This window comes from Periplaneta americana, chromosome 13 (genome assembly GCF_040183065.1).
Source record: "Periplaneta americana isolate PAMFEO1 chromosome 13, P.americana_PAMFEO1_priV1, whole genome shotgun sequence".
NCBI classification, from domain to species: Eukaryota; Metazoa; Arthropoda; class Insecta; order Blattodea; family Blattidae; genus Periplaneta; species Periplaneta americana.
This window is the reverse complement of record NC_091129.1, coordinates 86,441,161-86,458,973: the sequence shown is the minus strand read 5'-3', so window position 1 is coordinate 86,458,973 and position 17,813 is coordinate 86,441,161. Positions and strand designations below refer to the sequence as shown.

The following is a 17,813-nucleotide window of genomic DNA, read 5'->3' as shown; positions in this document are numbered from 1 at the left end:
AAAACACTTATTCTTAATACAGTACTGCATTTTGATTAAACAAAAACGTAATGAAAATTATCGAACTCAAAATCGCGATATTTCCTAGTTTACGTAAATGGATGAACTACTTTTCTTCCCTCCTATACCTAGTAAAGTGATTTGTTTGTGTTTTACGCCAGTATCATCGAACTCCAGTCGTGGAAGGGGGTAGCGAACGGTGTTTCCGGTTCTCTAAAGGTATAGCCAGGTTAATATTAAAAATTTTAGTAAAAATAAAATGATGTCCCTGTATATTTAAATTATATTACTTATAATAAAATAAAATTCCAAAACAATTAAAAAACACTATAAAATAACTAAGAAATAAATACATTGAAACAAATTGTTTACACACACACAGATATATATATATATATATATATATATATATATATATATATATATATATATGTCTCTGATTGAGGTTCTGACTGATATGTAAATCTATTAAAAGGCTCTGTTCGTCGGAAAGTTTCCTATATAGCCTATATATTATATATATACCTAACATAAACATATCATTCGCACCATAAACAAATGTTTTAAGAATGTAAAATGGTTTAATCGAGCTAGTGTTGCATCGGCTTTAACACCAATCTTGGGATTGTTCATGAATGTAAAACATAAACACTTACATGAATTAATGAATGAATGAGAGGATGAACTTTAAAATGTACGCGAAAACGCGTCTTTTCAAGAGAAATCGGGACTGAGAAAAACTGAGTATGTGAGTACCAAGCCTGTTGGCCACTTGCCTCACTCGTAGTTTCGCTGTTCCATTGAAGGAACTCTAGAAAATTTTGAAGGGGAAACCGAAAATTGATGTAACCTAATAGCTATCACAAAGGAGTGGGGGAGAAAGGTACATCAGTACATGAAGACTTTTAACTTATATTAAAATTGAGGAACATTTTTCCAGGCTTTGCGATGTTTTATTTCATTTATTTATCTAGCTAGGTAGTGAGTTCAAATTAAAATTATGAAACAATAATGTTTCTAGCCATTACCGTAATGGCCAGGCTCGTACACCGTTTTGTCTTAGGCAATAATAAAACTTAAAATTTACAAAGACAGTTTACTAAATACAGTAATTAGCTTAATTCGAACCGATAAATAATACACAAGAGCAAAAAAAGAAGAATGAGAAAAAGGAAGAGAGAAAAAACACACATTTAATATAAATTGACAATCAGACAGTAGCCAGTGATATTCAATAAAAGCATGAATGTAGTCGACAGAAATAAAAAGGTAAAAAATACATATATTTGGTAATATTATATATCTTGAATAATTTCCTTTTTTAAAAGGTTCAATTTTAAAATATTTCAAATTTGGAAAATTGTTTGTAATTTTATTATCCCTTAAATTCACAAAGTATCCTATAGGATACGTGAATAATAAAATTGTATACAATAATTTTAACAGAACAATAGAAAAAAATTGGTAAGAAAATTAAATTTAATCAAAATCTATTTTAATCAATCTATTCTTTAACAGACTCCATGCACCTTCTACCCCCAAAATTGTATAATATGTTTTGTACAATTTTTTTATAAATCTTAATATATTTTTTCATTTTAAACGTGTATTTTCACAAAAATTACACAATACTGTAATATTGTACAACATATAAAATATGGACATAATAAATCTGTAGCCTAAATTTTTCTGGTAATTTTCGATTTTCCACAAATAATTGGTGTTAACATGTATAATTAACCATCCTGAAACCGAAAATCGCTTTTTTGAAATTTTTCTTTGTATGTCTGTCTGTCTGTCTGTATGTATGTTTGTTACCTTTTCACGCGATAATGGCTGAACGGATTTCGATGAAAATTGGAATATAAATTAAGTTCGTTGTAACTTAGATTTTAGGCTATATGGCATTCAAAATACTTTATTTAAAAGGGGGATTATAAGGGGGCCTGAATTAAATAAATCGAAATATCTCGCTTATTATTAATTTTTGTGAAAAATGTTACATAACAAAAGGTTCTTTAAAAATGATTTCTGATAAGTTTTATTCTTTGAAAAATTTTGATAGGACTGATATTTAATAAGATAAATGAGTTTTAAAATAAAAATAAATGTCATCTAAGGCGGTGTATTGAAATAAAAAACAAATGACTTCGTCTATGAGGGGCCTTGGACACAACACTCGAAAGCTATGAAACATAACCTACAGACAATGTTTCTGTGTTTCTATGAAGTAATATCGGAAGCTAAATTAACTGATTTGTATAATTAATTATTATTTCATCATTGGAAAGTGTAGTTTCTCTGGATGGACATAATGCTATAATGTTATTACAGTAACTTGTGAGTGAATTGAGGACAGGTAAGATTAAAATAACTTCTTATGCACAGAAAACTTGATAAGTTATTCTGTATATTCATTTCCTGTATTTCTTAAAATAATGTTTATGAACATATTCATTTTTATCTCGGAGAATTAACGAACAACGAGAGTGTATTGATTTAGTATGCAGTAATAGTACGTTAGCTTAGCAATCCATTATTGTGTAATTCAAATTTTAACTATGCTCAATTGAATCGTGTTAAAATACATAAAATATATATGCAATAAATGCAATGCAAAAAAATTGGGTAATGAGCCAAACAGATTAAGTTGCGGTGTTGTAAAAGCTGTTCCTCCTGAGATTCAAGAGCTCCCACAGCAAATTAAAAACTTTCTAATTCGAGTACATCCGTTATCAACACACTTTTTACATAATGTAATATAATATAATATAATATAATATAATATAATATAATATAATATAATATAATATAATATAATATAATATGTCCACACCTGTGGAGTAACGGTCAGCGCGTTTGGCCGCGAAACCAGGTGGCCCGGGTTCGAATCCCGGTCGCAAGTTACCTGGTTGAGGTTTTTTCCGGGGTTTTCCCTCAACCCAATACGAGCAAATGCTGGGTAACTTTCGGTGCTGGATCCCGGACTCATTTCACCGGCATTATCACCTTCATTTCATTCGGACGCTAAATAACCTAGATGTTGATACAGCGTCGTAAAATAACCCAGTTAAAAAATAACAAAATAATAAAAAAATATAATATATAATATAATATAAACATAATAATAAATCTGTAGCCAAAATTTTTCTGTTAATTTTCGCTTTTCCAAAAATAATTGGTAATAACAATTAAGAAATATGTTAAAGGAATTGTCATTGCACCAAATGAGTGGTCAATGGATCAAAATGATCGCATTTTAATATTTTAAATAAAATTTAAATTAAGTAACATATTAAACGATTTATCCTTCTATCAAACACGAATGTTCCCTGGATCAAATGTTCTATTTTAATTATGTAATTACTTTATATTCATTTCTAACGAGTGCAGCGGAGCGCACGGGTACGGCTAGTTCCTAAATATATTGTTTCACATATTTGCCATGTGTTTCCAATATCCCATTAATATTATTAACAGTTAGTACAGGCAGAATAATGATAGACTACCATCATAAAAACTATAAAACATACGAACCGCGAATAATAATGGCGTATTTTGCGGCTTTATGACATCACAATGCAAGCATTCGTCGTAGAATACAGAGATTTAGGGAATTGGAAGCATTTTGCAGAGATAGCTACTATCAACAATGAATAACAATGATTTCCAGTTTTAAAAGAATGATTTGAAACCTATGAATAATATAATGTAGACATCTAAAAGAAAATCGAATGTAACCTAATTTCGCCCTTTCGATTCTTTAGATAGCCTAAATAGCGACTCGGTGACTTGACAGTTTTATTACTCGCCGATTGTCCCTCATTTGTAGCCTAAATTTTGATAAATCGCCCAATCTGGCATCCCTCGAGATATGTGAAACAAAAAACATTCGAAATATTGGTACGAATAATGTGACACTGGAGTATAATTATTTACCTAACAATACCATCGGTGTATCTATAATCACAGTGATCAACACTTTATTTTTGTTCTGAATACAGAATCAAATTCATGATTTGATTCAACTTAAGTTAGGTTCCCATACGTCCCGTATAATACGGGATAGTCCCTTTTTTCACTAATGTGTCCCGTTGTCCCGAAAGACGTTATCGGAATATGTTGCTGCCTCACATTTAAAAATTAGTGACTGAAAAAACAAAACTGGAAATATTAGAAATATCAGTTCTCATCACTGTTTTTTGGTATTGGAATTCGCTACATTGGTAACATAAAGAGGTAACACTGAATGTATAGATTGCTCTTAAAACAATGCATACCATTATCAAACTTTGATAATAATTAGATAATATTCTTGTTTGTGAAATATGTACTGAATTCCAAAGAAGATAATGAATTGAAGGAAATGTAAAATCAAAACATTTAATTAGGTCTGGGTGGACACATTTGAAAGTGTTGAAAATCTCCGAAATAATAATAATAATAATAATAATAATAATAATAATAATAATAATAATAATAATAATAATAATAATAATAATAATAATAATAATAATAATAATAACAGTAATAATGCTTTATTTGTTCTGGCAGAACATAAATTAGTTTTTGATTAACTAACGGACTTACTCGTGTTAATTATGTAAGTCTGTGCGGCTTACAGCTGTTTCGATGGTTCATCATACCATCCTCAGAGCCTACTAGATCTCGGCGTCATCTCGAACTTCTCTGCCTGTTATGTGGGTGTGTTTGATTGTTGAAAGGTGTTGAAAAGTGGAGTCAAATAGTGTGTGTGTACTGAAATTGATCTGTGTGTTGAGAATTTGATCGGGGTGTGTTTTAGTGTGTTTGTATATTTCGTATTGTTCTAGTGTGTTGAGTTTTTGGTTCTTGGGTTGTATGTGTTGGCTTTCCATGTCCGCATTTATGTTATTGCATGTATGGTTAGCATTGGTTATGTGATCGGCGTATGTAGATGTATTGTTTACGAGTAAGTCCGTTAGTTAATCACTTACTTATATTAAAGTGTTAAAAGTAGTGTACGCAAGATTCAAAATGGATAAATTAGTTTTTAAATAAAATAATTAACACTCTGTATCTTGCGAACGTTCAGTTTATGACCATTGATTTCCTATATCTGAATGTTTCCTTGGTTATACCCTACAACTCCTGGAAATTTGTCGGTTGAATTTGTGTATTTATTTGCACCTTTATTATTAATTCTTTGCTTTCATTCACATTGCACCTGCTTTCTATCTTCTCTGAAACACTTTATTTTCTTTGTAATTTCTTCATTTTTCTTCACTGTTCCTCCTACTTGCTTTTTATATGTTTATTTCCTCAGTATCTGCCGTTCTTTTCTAATATATTGTTCCTTTTTCTTCTGGTTTCTTATATTCCTCATGTTGTTTTCTAATTTTCTCCATTTTAGTTAACAGAGTTCTTTAAAAAACTGCCACTATATCTAGAGGTTGCCAAGGAACAGTACTTCATTTTCGTGTGACTTAATAAGTAATAACTTTGTTGAACAGAGTAATTACGATGGGAACACGTAATGGAAGTAAAGCTTCTGTCTAATAATATCTCCCAGAGACGGAATATAAACGGGATTGTTTTTGAGTATAAGAAGAGTAATAAGGAACCCCTTTCAGGGTGCCGCAAGTGTGGTGTCTGAACATTTGCCATAGATAACAACTAAACAAATCGCAGTCATCTCCTAGTACGGTTATAGCCACCGACGTGGCTCAGTCGGTTAAGGTGCTTGCCTTCCGATCTGAAGTTGCGCTCGGGCGCGAGTTCAAGCCCCGCTTGGGCTGATTACCGGGTTGAGTTTTTTCCGACGTTTTCCCCAACCGTAAGGTGAATTCCAAGTAATCTATGACGAATCCTCGGCCTCATATCACCAAATGCCATCCCGCTACCACCAATCTCATCGACGCTAAATAACTTAGTAGTTGATACAACATCGTTAAATAGCCAACTAAAGAAAAGTACGGTTGTCTTCGCAGGTGAGCAAATTATTATTCTTCTGTTAATTCTAGGAATAATTTCAATGTCACCTTATGGGACTTAATTTTCCTTTTTATTTCTTCTTATAGGCCTGAGAGAAATATCGTTTGTGAAGTGTGAAGAAATTCGTTTTCTTCAAAATAGCTCTATATCACAAGAGTAGCCCTCACAGAATTATCATCCAGAAAGTAAGGGAATTTGCCTATACGTTGGATGTTAAAACGCTGGAACCATTATTGTGCTACAAGCTCACTATCAACACCTTCATCCTCGACTTCACATCATCTTCAACTGCAGTAACAGCAGCTTTATAATCTTTTCTAGTAGAGCTTTAGAAGGACTCTGAGGGAACTTTGCTGCAAGGACAGTAAAGTCATTGAAATTCCAACTACGAATGTGAACCATTTTTATGGTTTCTTTTATATCGATGTTCAGGTTAAAGGGGTTTTCCCACAAAAGAAAATTTATTCAGAAACAGCTATAATTAAATTTTAACACATTATTATCAGTTACTTTAAATGTAGGAATGTAAACATAGTTGTCAAGACATATCTTCACATTTTGTAATAATTACGTTTTAACTAATTACATTAAAAAGTCACATTTAAAAAATGAGGGTTAAGCCATTTTACATAAACACAATCGGTATTATTCCTAACGCTTTTGAAATAACAATTTATGTCCTGGTGATTGCAAAGTTCAGTCTGTTATGCTACCTTTACATACGGAAAATGTTCGACCGTCTCATATTCACTCTCTCCTTGTCCAATACAGGAAGAAAATGGAGCGAATTGATGTAACGTTAGATAAAGGCGTTCCTCGTTTAATGATGGCAGAGCAAACTTTCTCAATGAGGAACGTGCTGGTCAACTCCTTTCCGTCATTAGGTAGCGGATTTTTTAGACCGAATACAAGTGAATCGTATTGATGTAAAGGATATACAGTAACAATGGAGATTAATACATGGAAACTGCCAAATTGTTACTTGGAAGTACAAAAGTCTTTGCAAAATATTCTTCGGGAATATGCCGTGTATTTGTATTTTGATATACATAAAGTCATTCATATAGTAAGTAATATGCGTTACAAGAGCGATATGTTGAAGTTTTCATGTTCGAGGAAAAGTTTGAAAAAGCGAAACGTAGTGCTCGTGTATCGTACATTATTTTGTACGAAGATCGTTTATTACATACCTGAAAGAGGAATTTCTAATTAGTTGCAATGAAGTTTCCATCTTGGTTTCTGTTCAATGACGGCAAATTTGCAAAACATAAATATGTATCTTCAACATTGTTGTTTTAAAATGTTTTCTGTGTTTACTATACCGCAGCAGACCGTGATATACGTCTGTCTTTTTTTTCCCCCCAGTCTATAAATGCGAACTTAAAACAGACGGTAAGGTTATGTAACTTGTTGATTTTTTCACGGCTTCCTTAATGTTACTTGCATCACAAATACAGTAACTTTAGTGGAGTTGTAGAGTTTACTTAATTTTTGCAAATATTTAAAAACAATAATTAACAGTGCAATTTAGGTGAAATTGCAGTGGTAAGTCTCCAATTTATCATTATTACTATATTGAACGTCTCTAAAAGTAATATGTTAAAAACCTAAAGCAGTAAAATGAATATGTCACTTAAGCAGTAAGAAGAGGGAAATTGTTATGTGTGTTAGGTTGGGAATACTGAATGTGGAATTTTATACTTTCCGCGGATTGGTTTTGTGCGGAAACCAAGCAAATAAGACGATCTCGCACAAAATAATTTTGTGTTGCCTTTTTGTTGTTATTTTAAAAGTGAATAATTTTCTGAAACAATTTTAAATACAAAGAGCCATAATGAACTAAGTCAACAACATAATATTTTTCTAAGTAATTCTTGTTACCATGTACTTTCGTACAAGCACATGTTCGAAAAAAACTTCAACTAAGGCTAACTCATTTTCTTCAAAACTGGCTCTTATTTCACTATGGCTTTACACCAACCATCGGTTTCTGGTTTTTGATGCGAAGAATGCAGTAATTCCCAATTCAACGGCTTCAAAATTTTGGAAATTTCTTCCACCTAGGAACAGTTTTGAAACCATCTTCCAACATTGCCTAATAGAAAACCCTTTTTAAGACATGAAGGAAGATCCCGACTTTGCACGTAAGTATTTTTCGGTAGTATAATGTATTGTTAATGTTATTTTGGTTTAAATTTTATTTTAAATTAACTTGTTCTATTTGCTTTGCATTTATCTTTAATGCTATTTTGATTTAAATTTTATTTTAAATTAGTTTGTTCTATTTGCTTTGTTGTTATAGTTCATAACTGTTTATAGCATCATTCTTGATGTTCATGGTATTAATAATACAATAAATATAATAATTCTATTTCTATAAACCAATGTCAGATGCCTCTCAAAACTTCATGAAATTGTTAAAACGTTTTAGCTGTCGGGAATAAAGATTCACTTCGACTGTATGACCGAGTGGAACAACTTACAGTGAATACCACATTCAAAATTCCACCAGATACATAACATTACCTTGGAGCAGAAACGGTTTTGTTCAACAACGACTTTGGCAGCTATTGTTTTGAGGTGCCAGGTTGCAATATGCTCATTTATAATCACATATGACAATATTTCTGATAAATTGACTATCCCTGGTATTAGCGACAAGCTGATGACATATCCACTCTGCGTTGAGTCTGTTCAGGTGTCAGTTAATTAGGTACAGATCTATAACAAGTAGGCCTATATGATTTCCTAAGCGTCTTAAAATTTGCGATATATTGTATCCTCTGAAGCACTAAGGTCTTCTGACAACCTACGTAAACTTTTTTTTGTAAACTTTCTTTCAAAACTCTGTGTATATTTTCAATATTCCATATTCTGTATCTTTAATGTTTCTTCTCCGTTAAAACTCTAGTACCATCGTTATGCTACACGCTCACTAACGACAACTTCACCTTCGAGACTTCACATCTTTCTTGTAACCGCCGCGGCAGCAGGAGCAGCAGCTTTATAATCTTGTTTCCAGTAGTGCTTTAGAAGAACTGTAATCTGAAACTTGACACTTGATCACCTCTATTTCATATTCTTTGTAAGTTTGTTTTAACAATACTTTCCCGACTGACTCATGCTGAAAATACCAGTAATAACCATAGTATCCTGTACAGTGTATTGTCGATAAAAAGAACATTATTGATATGTCATAAAATACCAAACTTAGAAACCGACATACTTACCATAGGACTTTAAAAAATTGTTATTTGGATATTTCAGCTATCGGCACTACAAAATGATAAAAATAATATAAACCAGCCAGGATTTCTGGTCACATTTACATCAATATAAAATAGATAAAAATGTAACCATGCGCGCACATTATTTTAATGTACAGTATTTAAATTCCTACATTATTGCACCCAATTTTAGATAAGTTCTGCCAAAATATAAAGTTATTTCCGGCGTACAAAATTGCCCAATGTAGGTATTCGTGACAGACTGTAAACTTTACTTTGTAAAATAATTTTGTAACTAATTTTCACTATAATAAACCTTTTAGCATTACAGAGGAATGTGCTCGTTGTTTTGCACCACAACTCAAAATATTATATTTCATGAGGAAAGATTAGTACACATATTGTCACCTTCACTTTCAATCGTTTCTGTCGGCTTACCTCTACTGAAGGCTAAGGCCGGTACGTAGATGACGATAGGATTGACTAGAAGTTGATATAGCGAGAAGAGAGTGGAGGCCATCACGCGTACAGGCCTGTTGAACCTAAGCTGAAGATACTGAAACACATTGAGTTGTTCATTTACAGTGAAACTTTTCCACAAACTTCTTTCTTAAAAATATATAAAACAAAGCTGGTTTGGCCTCTCATAAATATGTACAATACGTGGGCCATGAAGATCACACAAAAATTCGTGAAAATGTGTTTTACGCGAATAAATATTTGGTACATAAATTTGCGAGTATCTATTTTTTTCTTTGTTGGGAAGAGGGATCCGAAGGTTAGAAAGTAGCCTTAGATTGGCTTATTGTTACTTAACAACCCTATACCCAGTAGGTCTAATAATACTCTTGAAGTCTGAAAGGCCGCTCTCATTGTAGTTACCGTGATTCAGCTATGTAGTACTATTTGTCTATTCATGAATGTAGGCTTAAAATCTGATAGAACACAATCACTCCAGAAAACATACGATGCTTCCTCAGACTAATACCAAACGTAAGCCAGTCATAATAGGCCCACTATGTATAACACTCTACACTGTATCGTGACTAACATTGAAATACTTATAAGTAATTTAGAAATAAAGAGAAACGGTGGAATGATGGAGGGATTCTATTTCCGAGAAAAAATCTGTAGGAAGTGACTTTATCCACCACAACCACAAATACATTCCCGCAATCGCCGAGATTTGAACCTGAGTCTGCAGTCATCTAAGTCCTATCAACGAAGCTTTGAAGACGGTATGCGAATAACATTGCTGCTCACTGTTTAGTTTCTAACACAATTTGTTCAAAAGCCATACATGAAATTGTTTAATATTCACTATGTTCATTTCTTGTACAGGGCATATCAGAAACTTTCCCGGAGTTTTAAAGTATCATTACGCACTGATTATTGATATCTTGGTCAAACTTGTTAAGAAGCATAAATAGGCATAAGCTTAGAAAATTTGTTTCATATTGCCAGACGAAAAAGTACTTTGATACTTCCGCCACCAGATGGTGTTTAATGAAAATGGTACCGTAATTTCCCACAGCTGTTTCTGGAACACAATTATGGTCAACGATACAGCCATTCAAATTTTGCACTATACTTTGCAGAATACTTAATGGTTACTCCAATCGCAGTAAAATTAATATACTACATGAGATAGTTGAAATATAAGCCGAAGATGGCAAATAGGCGAAAACGTTAACGTTAAATCTTTTAACCTCAGTGAATTATTTATATTTACAAATATTTGTTGTTTTTAAATATGTTAAGTAATTTCGACTGAACATATAAAAATATTCTTATATTATATTATATCAAATTACATAAGTCAGGAAACTAGTCATAAAATCCCTTGTCGACTTTACTTGACTCGTGAATGTGGGTTGGCTTTTCCATTAAAAAGTTTTTTTTTTTTCGTTGATCACTGAAAACTTTCTATTTCACCCTGCACAAGAAATTAAATTGAAAAATGTATTCCTTTATTGCTTGTACAAAATATTTTATTAATAAAAACAATCCAATTTTAAATTTTTAACTATAAACTTGTTTACCGAAATCATACTTATGTTCAAGATCGAAATGCCTCCTTATATTAAAAAAATTTCATACACATTTCATCTGACCAGTGGAGGCATTGAGCTTTACCTATATTCAGAATAACAAAATACTCTCGTTCTCAGCTTCTTGAAAATTAAAACAAAACCTAAAATTTATTAGTCATATTCTACAGATTTACACACCACTGATTAGAATTCTATGGTACCGGGTTAAACCTTTGCTTACTGTACGTAGAAGCAGACAAGCGGAATATTTGTGGAGGGAGAAAATGAAGGGGTGGCGTAAAAAGTGTCCACGCGGGAACATATTTTCCATGCCTGGTTTGGCTACACATTGAAAGATTTGAATTGCATATTTATTCTAAATAATGCAAGGAATTAACCAGAAATCGGAATACAATTCTTAGACTGACAAATTACAGAATTTTTCGGAGACTTAAAATTTACAACAAAATGCGTGTCGTATTTGTGACGTATATTTACTTTTAGGAACTAGAGAAAAACTGATATACTCACAGAATTAGCATATTTAATTGTTAATGATAGACTACAACACTGACCTCATAACTGGAGGTCACGTTCAGTTCGTAGAACACAGGTAGATAGATGTAGTTTGTAGCAAGACCCTCCAGCACAAAGGCCACACACATCAGCCAGTATAGAGTTCCGTACATGTATATGTCTGTAGGTGTTCCCATGACAGCAATGCCAGATAGAAAACTGTAGAGAAATACGAAATTAATACTTGCTCTGTAGTACTTCGTCGTCAAGTGTCGAGTATTCAACTAGTCGTAGACTAAATTTAATCAAATTTGAAAGACATGGTGAGGACCGATAAGCTAATATATTGAAATTAGGATTGGTCAAGGTCCGTCTGTGCTTATCTGCTTAACAAATATTAATTATTAGAATATTTCTCACATTATTTATTCAGTTTAACGTTTTCGGCTTAAATTCGGCTTAAATAAGCCATCTTCAGAAGAAAATGCTATGCCTAAAATACATTAATAGAATTGGTATATGCGTGTGAATAGTACAATATGGATAAATTAGTTAATTATGAGTCTCTACCGTGACAATAGTGAACTTAAATTAATTAAAATGTTAAAACAAGAGCTACCATCACCGTACGCACGATATTGAGTCATCTGCACTCAAGTCAGCATTGGAAATTGTCACAGATGGCCCAACATATTGCACTTATAACAATAATTTATATGTTTTAACATTTTAGTATTTTAATAATCTATGACCATGGCTCATGTAGCCCTTGTTTTAACATTTTAATTAATTTAAGTTCACTACTTCAATTTATTCTGACATTTCTTCTCCTATCCTGACTTCGACTCGTTGTTTCACATAAATATTACTGGGCAGCCTCCTCTCTTTCCAATCCACACCAAATTTCTTTAGGAACCCAACCGGGCTATTCCAATCCACTCTAGTAGTCAAATTATGCACATTTAAATTGAACGTTGTTATTTTGATTATCATATATGTGGTTATTCATATAGATTTGGTTGAATTTTCTACATTAAATTATTGATTGGTATTCTTTAAAATATGATGAGGCATTAGGCCTACTTGCTATAAAATGATCAAGTGATAGAAGGAGTATAATTATAAAGTTATCATAGTTCATACGGTTTGCATATTAATAAGTTATGAACAATATTTTGTATGGATGTAACTATTACTGCTTATTATATTAATATTAAATATGTACAGTAGTGGCAAAAAAACCAACCGACCCTTGTAGCTGATACAAAAGAATCGTGTGCTGTGGATTGTGTCAAACTGTGGTAATTTCAATATAGATAGTGAAGCTAGAGGTATGTACTGCTATTTAATGAAACGATACGCAGTTATCTTTGCCGAATAGAGGTAGAAATGTAATATTGATGTCAGATGAAAATAAAACTCTCAAAGTTTTTTCGTCTGTAATTTTGAGTCACTTAAGGAAACAAAAGACGATAAGAACCGAACAAATGCAATAAATTTCATTGTTGCAATTAATTGTTCAAGATGGATGTGTTTTGTGACTAGCAAAATTTGAATCTGTGACTCTTAAATCAGCTACAATGGTCGGTCCGGTTTTTTTCCATTACTGTACACATTTTCAACAAAATGGATTGAGAATTTTGAATTATCCTGTATTTTTTAAAATTAAAAGATTAATTTACATCCTTTACATTTTCTATAGATCCACATTCAATAGTAGATTACTTATTAAATATTTAAATACTTTAAAAAACTTGTTTTTAATGGGGATGAATGTATTACACCCCTGGTAGGATGAAGTTGTGGGAAACACTTGTAGCAGGAGGGTTAAGTTCATTTTTGTGTAAAACTACTTAATTAATTTATTTGAAAATTTTACAGTGTTTTATACAGCCTGTGTAACTCAAAGTAGACTTACGGGTTTGTAAATGTCACACACATAACATAAAAAATATATACATTGAAAAGAATAACAAATTATTAAACAAAGTATATTTTTTTCTGTTTCACTAATTGTGATATGTTGAAGTAAATATTGCTTCAGAATTTATAATATACATTATTTAATAACTTTAAATAATTGAAGGAATATTGGTGAAATTGTTGCTAGTAATATGCACTTAAAATTGACGTAAATTTAGCAAAGTGGGGGAAACAAGTTATCAATTAGAACCTTTTTAGCACTTGGATACGAAACTAATTATACCACTAAATTCAGAATGATTTTATATAGTATACATGTATAGTGATGACAATTTCTGTTCCATTCTGAGCACTAAAAGCCTAGAAATATTTAACGAAACATTTATAATGATATGATTTAATCGTACAGTAATCAGAATCACTACCCAGTCCCCTTACAGGAAAACTGGATAGTCGATGGCTCCGATTTGTCACCACCTGGTATACTTGTATGATATACTAATTTTACAAATTAGAATACACTGTCGTATCTTGTATAACATGGTCTAATCTATTTTGTCCCGATTGCATACCATAGTTTTACTGGCGGAGGTTTTCTGTTGTCCTATATTAGACTTTTAAAAGTATGAGGAGATAATATAGGCCTAAGGACATGAATATCTACATTTTCTGGGACAACCAGTTAATTTCTAGATTACTGAAATTCTTTAATATCGTTTATAGATTAGTAGACATGTGTAAAGATATCCTTGTCCTACTTATATGCTTAATGATATCCAACTTGAATTTCTACATACAACTACTTGTAATGGATAAAGAAGTTGCTGATGTTTTGGCTTGAAAAAAAACTACGTGAAGATTAATTATTGGTCCTACAGAATATATCTGTTATGGTAACAATGGTTATTAGAGGAGAAAAATTCGCTCCGTCGCCGGAATCGAACCCTGGTTCTACGTACCAAGCACTCTAACTACTGAGCTAAGCCGATAACCATCGTTACCATAAAAGATATATTCTGTATGACCAAAAATTAATCTTTACGTTGAATCTTCGCCCAACAGTGCATAATACTCTGAAATCCCGGTCACCAAATCACTCAATTAAGTGCACTCCTTCCATAATGGCAGTTGACTTAATAATAGCCTATGTCAACATATATGTCGAAATTGAAGTCGGGCCAAAAAGGAAAAAACACTAGATGAGGGGGATTCGATCTGGTGCTATGGATTGAACTTCGACATAGCTCAGTGGTTAGAGCGCTTGGTACGTAGAACCAAAGACCCAGGTTCGATCCCCGGCGCCATAGCGAATTTTTCTCCACTAATAACCTTTGAAAAAAAAGTAAAGCATCCTATATTCTACTTGTAACTTACTGTACATTAAGATTTAAAACTCTTACAAGCATTGCATTTTGAGTGTTCAAAGAAGATTTTATGACATTTAGAGGAACTGGGCAATCTAACTTCCCATTAAACAACTATTGACTGACCACTTGACTCATCAGAACAAGTAATAGTAACACAAACGACAACCAGTTGTACACAATTTTCTTTATATTATGATTGTTACGAACGAATTTAATTAACAGCAATGTAAGTGAAAACGAGTTACAACATTTTTATAGTAGCATAGAACTACGCACACGCATGTGTGAACCAGGCCACTTGCTATCTTATGCTTCTGTACTTTTAAGGGGACTTGTATGGATGAACGAATGAAAAAATAATTATAAATTTGTAACATTCAAACTGCAGATGCACTTAAAGTTGCAGTCAGTACTATTTGATGTAGATGTCATAATCTTATAATGGGTCATTTAAAAATATTTTTGATATGAGGTATAGCTTTCAAATGCATAACTCATTATTTTCTGGCTTAGTTGCCCCTCAAGAGAGATTCCTCATAAGAGTTGCCTTACTGATGTCACTTATGAGGTTCAAACCTGTCTTCGGACAGTTGAGTAAAGAAGCACCTTATTTTTTTGCAATACTTGATATGTAAGTTAATTATTTTTGACATGTATTTGGCAGTTAAAGTAAATTTACAATTCATTTCTTAATTGCCATTGCAACAATTCTTGAACATGTCTGAAATACAGTACTAAACGGCATTTCATACAAGTTGAGAGGATGTGAAGAGCATTTCTTTCCCCTTCTGCTAGTCCGTGAGCGATAGAGCGGTAGTTGTTACCTCTTATGCCTGCACCCCTCAAGCTGTATACAAGAGAAAATAAAATATTAAATAAAGTACCCAATAGGTAAATATAAAATACAGCCATACAAATGTTTTACAGTTACATGTTTGAGTATATTTTAGTGCCGTTCTTACAGTATTTTCAACTAAAATTAAGGAATGTCGGTTTGTATTATAAAATCAGGTGTGAGCAACACGGATTGTCCCATTTTATATACCGTAGAGTAGCAACTAACTGTGAAGAAAACATTTATCTTCTGCTGTTACTAACTTTTTAATGTATCAGTTGATTTGGATAGCAATAAAAATGAAATAGAAACTCCTAGTGTAGACTTTGGAAATGTAGATTACTGTCAAAATTGTGAATAATTAAATTTGTCACTGTCTTGAAAGTCAATTAATTGAATGTTTGTGAGATGGATAATAGCATCTTCTCCTTCGCTGATGGTAGAGAGTGTGAATAGAGGGGAAAAGCCTATCAACCAAACTGAAATGGGAACTAGTTTCAAAGCAACATAGCAACAGCCAAGTCGTGTGTTGCTGGATTTAACAGAGCTATTGCAAAATTTATAAATGCAATTTTGATTTATTATTACCTACTTTTTACATTTTTTTCAAGTATTGCAAAACATTTATTCACTAACCGCAAACTGTAAGCGACTTATCTGATCTCGATTGCTAGGAAACTGCATTATTGACCAGAAGAGTCTCACTTACAGTTCTCGGTACGTAATATACTATTTAGTCACTGTCACATCTTATGTGGAAACATTTTTATATTAGTGTCGGTATACTTATTCAAAAACCAATTTATTGTAAGGAGATTGATTTTTACTGGCATTATTTAAAATTAACTTGTAATAGTGTTTCTATATTTACTTTGAAAGAGTCATTCTATTATCAAAATCCAATAGAATTAAAATTCTTATTTTATGTGAAATATTGGAATTCTTAAAAAAATGCATACTATAAAAATTCTACTTCTAATGTAGGTACTTTAGTTCAGAAGGTCTGCAAAAATTCTTAGATTTCTAACAGAATTTGTTTTTGAGATGTATATTATATATTCCAACGAGAACTGAGAATTACATAAATATATTTGTGGTCCTGGTAAAGGCTTTTGACAGAGTGCATTGAAATAAACTTAAAAACCTGAAGAAAATTAATGTGGTTTGGAAAAAGAGGAGGATATTCTGTAATCTTTATATGAAACAAAGTATCGGTCAGGACAGGAGAAGAAATGTGAAAGGGAAGTGTTACAGAGAGAGGAGTACGATAAGGGTGCCCTTCATCGCCTACTCTGTTCAGCATCTACTTGGAGGATTTAGCGAAGAATTACTTTCAAAACATGGGAGGAGCAATAGTAGGAGATAGAAGAATAAAGTGCATGACATTTTTGTTGGTAATATGAAGTTATTAGAAGATGAGAAGGCCATACAAAGGGAAATGTTACTGAAGATAAATGAGAGCTATGAGCAGTATGGAATTAAGATAAATACAAACAAGACGAAGACGATGGTTATCGGAAGAAAACTATGGAAGTTGAACTTGCGAATTCGAAATGAGGCAGTAGAACAATTCTGTAGTGCTCGGGAAAAGTGGCACGAGTCAAAAATGTTAATTTTACAGAAGAAGGAAAAAAAATTGTCTTCACACTGGTTTATGTCGATTTGATTTTCTTCTGTATGAATTATTGGAATGTGAGAAATACTTATGTTTCTTTTCCCTAGCGAGCAGATGTTCCGTAAGTAGTCAATAAATTATTAAAAATGTTTGTGAAAACTAACTTATGCCACTTTTCCCAAGCACTGCAGAATTTTATTCTACAGCTTCAAATACTTGCGGTGTGCTATAAGCAGTAACGTGAGCTCCTGCCAGGAAGTCAAAACGATGATTGCAGTGGCTAAGGAATCTTTTAATAGAAAAAGGAAGCATTTTCTGCAGACC

The 17,813-nt window shown here is 32.4% G+C and overlaps 1 protein-coding gene across 1 annotated transcript in view; it reads right to left on the bottom strand.

Annotated features, from left to right (window-relative positions):
* Positions 1–17,813, bottom strand: part of LOC138712085 (sodium-coupled monocarboxylate transporter 1-like) — a 55,973-nt gene that overhangs the window by 26,196 nt on the left and 11,964 nt on the right. Inside the window, exons 3-4 of the mRNA XM_069843479.1 lie at positions 11,809–11,968; positions 9,639–9,756 (exon numbers count right to left, since the gene is read on the bottom strand). Coding sequence (XP_069699580.1) covers positions 9,639–9,756; positions 11,809–11,968 — 278 coding nt within the window. The remainder of the gene's footprint in view (positions 1–9,638; positions 9,757–11,808; positions 11,969–17,813) is intronic.